This window comes from Camellia sinensis, chromosome 5, assembly GCF_055761805.1.
Source record: "Camellia sinensis isolate YWXY chromosome 5, ASM5576180v1, whole genome shotgun sequence".
NCBI lineage: Eukaryota > Viridiplantae > Streptophyta > Magnoliopsida > Ericales > Theaceae > Camellia > Camellia sinensis.
The window spans coordinates 89,312,216-89,317,963 of record NC_138965.1 but is presented as its reverse complement, the minus strand read 5'-3'; the positions used below and the strand labels follow the sequence as shown (position 1 = coordinate 89,317,963).

Genomic DNA, 5,748 nt, shown 5'->3' with positions numbered 1-5,748 from the left:
TCTCTACCTCTGCTTTATAAATTTTAAAAGCATCAAGTGCCTCGGTCTTATCAAACAAAAGGTAGAGATACATGTATCATGTATATCCATCAATAAATGAGATAAAATATCTCTGACCATTCAGACAAGGAGGAGTTAATGGTCCATAAATATCAGTGTGTGTGATTCCAAGAATTTCCTCACTCCTTTTGGCGCCTTTACTAATCTTGTTGGTCTGCTTTCCTTTTATGCAGTCCAAACAAATACCAAAGTCAGTAAAATCAAAAGTCGGAAGGACTTCATTATTAACCAATCTCTTTATTCTCTCAATGGAGATATGTCCTAATCTCCTATGCCAAATTATAGAGGAGGACTCATCAACAACATTATGCTTAATGCCAATATCACCATGCAAGGTAAAAGATTTTGTTTAAAAAGAGGATCCAAATTTAATTTGTACAGACCATTAATTAAAGTACCAAATCCTACAGAAACAAAGTCTTTAAACAAATTAAAATTTGCACCAACAAACTGAAATTCAAATCTGAACGGTACTAGTCTAAAAACAGAAATTAAATTTTTAAAAAAAGATGAAATGTAAAAATGTTTTCAAGATCCAAAACAAAGCCACTCTTTAAAACAAATCTGAAAGTTTCCCACAGTTTCGACGTGTGAACGCATCCCATTGCTCGAATAGATGCCTTGTTCATTTCCCATCGGTTTCCTTAGACTGAGGAAGCCCTGCATGGTATTAGCAATGAGAATTGTAGAACCCGAATCAATCCACCACTTATATTGATGAGTATTAACAAAATTAGATTCATAAGATACAAGAGATGTGAGATTACCTTTCTTCTCAAGCCATTTCTTATACTTGGGGCAGTGTTTCTTCATGTGACCCTTTTTCTTGTAGAAAAAACATGCATTCTTATGCATCCTTATACTTGGGGCAGTCTTTCTTCATGTGACCCCTTTTTCTTGCAGAAGAAGCATGCATCCTTATTGCTATGATTTTTAAATATCACTTTACCAAGTATCTTCCATTTCTGATCACCTTCGCCCTTTTTTCCATTGCCCTTCTTTATGTGTTGCTAAATGAGCACTTTCCACTTTTCCATGCTTCAATCTCTCCTCCTCTTGAAAACACATGGTCAAAAGTTCATTTTGATAGACCATTTTTCCTTTCTGTGTGTTGTAAGAAATTTGGAATGCTCTATATTTCGCATGAAAAGAATTGAGTATGAAATTGATAAGGAATGACTCAGAAATCTTAATCTTTAAGGACTTTAGACGAGCTGCAATGTCCCTCATTTCCATCATGTGCTTACGCACACTCCTAGAATTGTTATGCTTTATTCTTGATAGTTTGTTTATTAGGGTACTTGCCAATGCCTTGTCAGAACTAACAAATTGCTCTTCAATAGCCCTCATGTAGTTCTTCACCTTATCAGATGGTGGGATTGAGCCCCTAATGCTCTGGCTGACATGTGACTTTATGAGCATTAGGCTTAAGCGATTAAATCGCTCCCACTTATCATGAGCACTCTTTTCTACAGCAGAACTCTTATCTGTGGGTTCAGGAGGTTCATCCACATGGAGTGCCAGATCAAGGTCCATGCACCCTATTGTTAGAAGGATTTTGTCCTTCCAGTCCGAAAAATTATCACCGTTCAAGAATGGAATACGAGAGGACTCATTAGACAGTATAGAGGTAGAAATCACTACAATTGCCAAGAACATTATTAATGCTTTGAAACAATAACTATAATCTGAATCAACCAATGTCAAATTCAGTAACAAATCTAAACCTTCATGTGGGTAGAGGTTACTAAACTTTATTAGATTTGCTATTACTTTATAATAAGACTAATGAATTCTAAAATATTCAAGGAAAAGAAAACTCATACCTTTGGGTTTAGAGTGTTCAATCCCTTTAATACCCAATTGTCACGACCCAAACTCGCCCCTATGGGTTTAGCACCGTAACCGGCCAGTAATCCGAGATTACCGAAGGCCTGCTTAACAGTAATACAGTAATACAGAGTACAGGGGCTGGCGGAAGCCAATACAGTAATTAAACAATGTCCAATGAGCTGTGACAGTCTATATGCCAAAAAGACTTGTTATTCAAATGTATACAGTCAGACAAAACAGTATGTACAAATATACAATCATTCAGTCAGGGACCTAATCCCTATTAAACAGTACAGTAACAGTCTATACAGTTATGCAAAACAGATACAGAGACAGACGGGGGAAATTAAAAACACCCCTAAGCCGTAACTTGACAGGCTCGGAACCTCGCATTGAGGCACATAGGTTGGCTTGACAAAACTGGAGTTACCCCGACGCTTCTAGCTGCGGTCTGGTGCCTGTACACCTACATATATATATGAGCAGTGAGCTAAAGCCCAGTGAATAACATAATGCATAAAGGAGTTAAGAATGAATGTCCTTACAGTAATGAAAACAGTTCATTGATTCAGTATTTCAGTCGTTCAGTCAGTACAGTCATATGTGGTACATCCATTAGCATAACAGTGCAGTAAACAGTAGGTCTTAAAAGACCGAACAATAGTGATGGCCATCAGTCAGTAAACAGTAGTGGTTCCAACAACGGAACTGACAGAGATCTCTGTAACAGTAACAGTAAACAGTAGGTGCTAAGGATGCCACAATACAGTTCAGAATATAGGACATACATTTATTCAATTAACAGTATTCAATTCAGAAACAGTACAGTTCAGTTGTTCAGAAAATAATCATTTTTGAACATATCTTTACACAATCGTTACTCACAGAGTTCTGGGCTACAGTAAACTAGAGCGCGCCTCCCCAGTCGCTAACCCTACACAGTTAACAGATTGAACACACGCTAAGCTACACAGTTGGGAAAGATAATAACTTAATCCCTAATGCCTTGGTGTGTTTCTATATCTATATCCTCCTTAAGATGTCTTAAACTAGGCCTAAGGATGCCTAGAATGAGATGAGGATGTAAAGATGCACTTTTAAAAGCATTTTCAAACTTTTCAGAAAACAGGGGTCACGCTCGAGCGTAGATTACTCCGCTCGAGCGAACATGCAGACAAAGGTTTCCGCTCGAGCGTAGGATTACCCGCTCGAGCGTTCTGCAAAACAGAACAAAAGTGCTGGATAGGCGAAAATCACGCTCGATTGGGCGCTCGACACCCGCTCGAGCATGAGACACAATGTCCCGCTCGAGCGTCAATTATTCCGCTCAAGCGGACTTCAAAACAGAACAAAAATGCTGGGAGCACGATTTCCACGCTCGAGCGCCAGTCACCCCGCTCGAGCGTGAGTCCAAATTCTGGAAATTCCAGATTTGAACCTCAAGCTCAAAACCAAGTTTTAAAACATGAATTTCGATCCTCTTGGGCCAATTTTCCAGAAAACTCATCAAAACTCATAGTTTAACATGATTCAAGGCTCAATTTGCAAAATCAAAGCCCAAGGGTGTTTCAAATAAACTCAATTTAAAACCAATTTCCATGAATATGAAGAACATGCAAACATGCATGAATTCAATCCAATTCAAAGCTCAATTTCCTGCTCTAGTGAGCCAAATCTTTCAAAAACATGATGAGTTCATGGTCTTTTGTAAAAATATGAGCATGCATGTACAATTTGATGAAAGACAACTTCAAAACTTCAAAATAAAGGCATGCATGCATGAACTAGGCTCCAATTCAACATACATGGGCCAATTCAAGGCTCAAATCACTAGAGGCTCAAGAACTAAGCATGAACAAGTTCAAATACATTAATAAAAGGTTAAATTCTCATACCTAAGTCTAGAATTCTAGGCAAGGAAGCTCAATTACGCAAAAGTCCTTCCAATCTACTCAATTTTCAAGCAAACCAAGCCAAATGAGATGAAACTAACTCTTTCTCTTATCTCTCTCTCTCAAGTCGGCAAGAACAAAGAGAATGAGCTGAGCAAAATGTTTATGTCAAGTATACAAAGGCTCTAACATGTTATAATAAAAGGCCCACTAACAATGGCACTAAGGTAAATAAGGCAACTATTGCAATTAAGCTCATTTTAATCTAATTTAATCATACCTAATCAGTTTTCAGGTAAATATGCTATAAAATCACATAAATTACGATGATCATAAAACACCAATCGATTTCCGGTTCGGCCGCCGATAAGGCCTTCAATTAATAGTTTAACCATAAAAACGCAAACAGATAATCAAACAATCAAACAGATAGACATGCAATTGAATAGATATACTCAGTCAATTCAGTTTCAATTTCAGTCAGTCAGTTCAGTAGTTTATTCAGTTCACTTATCAGTCATAATCAGTTCAGTTTAACGGTAATCAGTAGTTTGTCGGTAAACAGTAACGAGGGTTGTTACACCAATCCATTATCTTATTCCAATTAAATTTCATAAATAACTACTTTCCTGTGGGACCAAAAAAATTATTTATAAAACATAATTGCAATATAAAAATGCCAAATTAAAATTTTTTTTTCTTCAACATTGTGTGATCAAAATACTGAGGATCACTACATCTTTATGTCTTAAGATGCTGTGGTTATTCTTAAAACATATATATATATATATATATATATATATATATATATATATAATCCTTATGGTCACAACAAGTACATAATCCTTTAATGCACATAATGTATAGTACATATAATCAGAGTAATATCACATGAAAAATCCCAAGACCAAAACACATGTAATTCAACCTTATACTAGATTTTGCTTAAAAGTTGGACCAAAATAAATTTCATAAGTCCAACACACAGTGTTTACATGCACTTATTTCACATAAATTTTCATGGCATAAATAATCTTGATACATGTAATATGATATTACATTATACAAGAGAGCATGCCAATTATTATGAAAATTTATAAGACTTTAAAGGATATGTTAAAATAGTTCACTGTATGAACTTCAAATGAATTTACTTACTATTTAAACATGTAACTATAATAAACAAAAAAAAAATCCTTAATATCACATCCCTATAAAAATCTAGAAATAAATGTAAGTCTTTTATGCTTTTTTAAAATTAATTGAATGGACCCAAATAAAAGCGTGAGAATTTCTAGATTTCATTCAAAATGGTCTTCAATGTGTGTCAATTAATGAAAACTCATACTTAATGACATACAATAGGTTTCCAAAACATAGGAAATTAAGAATAGGAACACTTCTAAATTAATGTAAACACTACTATTATAGAACAAGAACAAGATAAATTCTACTATTGTCTCTAATTAATATACATCGTGCAACAATTCATCTTTAATGGTGAAAAATAATCCAACAAGTTTCAGAAACCTTTATTTTATTTTATGCAACAAGATATGAGAATTATGCATGAAACCCATATAAATAAAACTCACCCAAATATTTCAAATCATTACACTAAATCAATTTCAAACAGTGGTATAATTTATTTATTTTTTTATTTTTTTATCCCTGAGATTTTAGACCATAGCTCATCAAACAGAAAACAACGAATAATGAACAAAACAACGAAAAGTGGGTACAAAAGTCAAATTTTGTTCATCAAACTTTAGTCAGTTTCAAATAATAATTTTTTAATCCAAAAGTGAAACTTGTTATATGCAATTCAATTGTTGGGTTTGGTTTAAAACAAAAAACCACGAACGCACTGTTATGAGATTATACTACATGTGATTTTAATCTCTTGATATATGAGAATTTAAAAGTAGGTTCGTTCATGTTTTACAAAATTTAGATAAATTCC

The 5,748-nt window shown here is 34.6% G+C and overlaps 1 protein-coding gene across 1 annotated transcript; it reads right to left on the bottom strand.

Moving 5' to 3' along the window:
* Positions 1 to 1,029: 1,029 nt before the first annotated feature.
* Positions 1,030 to 1,719, bottom strand: LOC145791518 (uncharacterized). The gene has a single exon (XM_082871876.1). The coding sequence runs from the start codon at positions 1,717 to 1,719 to the stop codon at positions 1,030 to 1,032; it is 690 nt and encodes a 229-aa protein (XP_082728002.1).
* Positions 1,720 to 5,748: the final 4,029 nt, after the last annotated feature.

Coding starts and splice junctions, on each gene's coding strand:
- LOC145791518 (XM_082871876.1), bottom strand. CDS start 1,719: ATGTTCTTGGCAATTGTAGTGATTTCTACCTCTATACTGTCTAATGAG.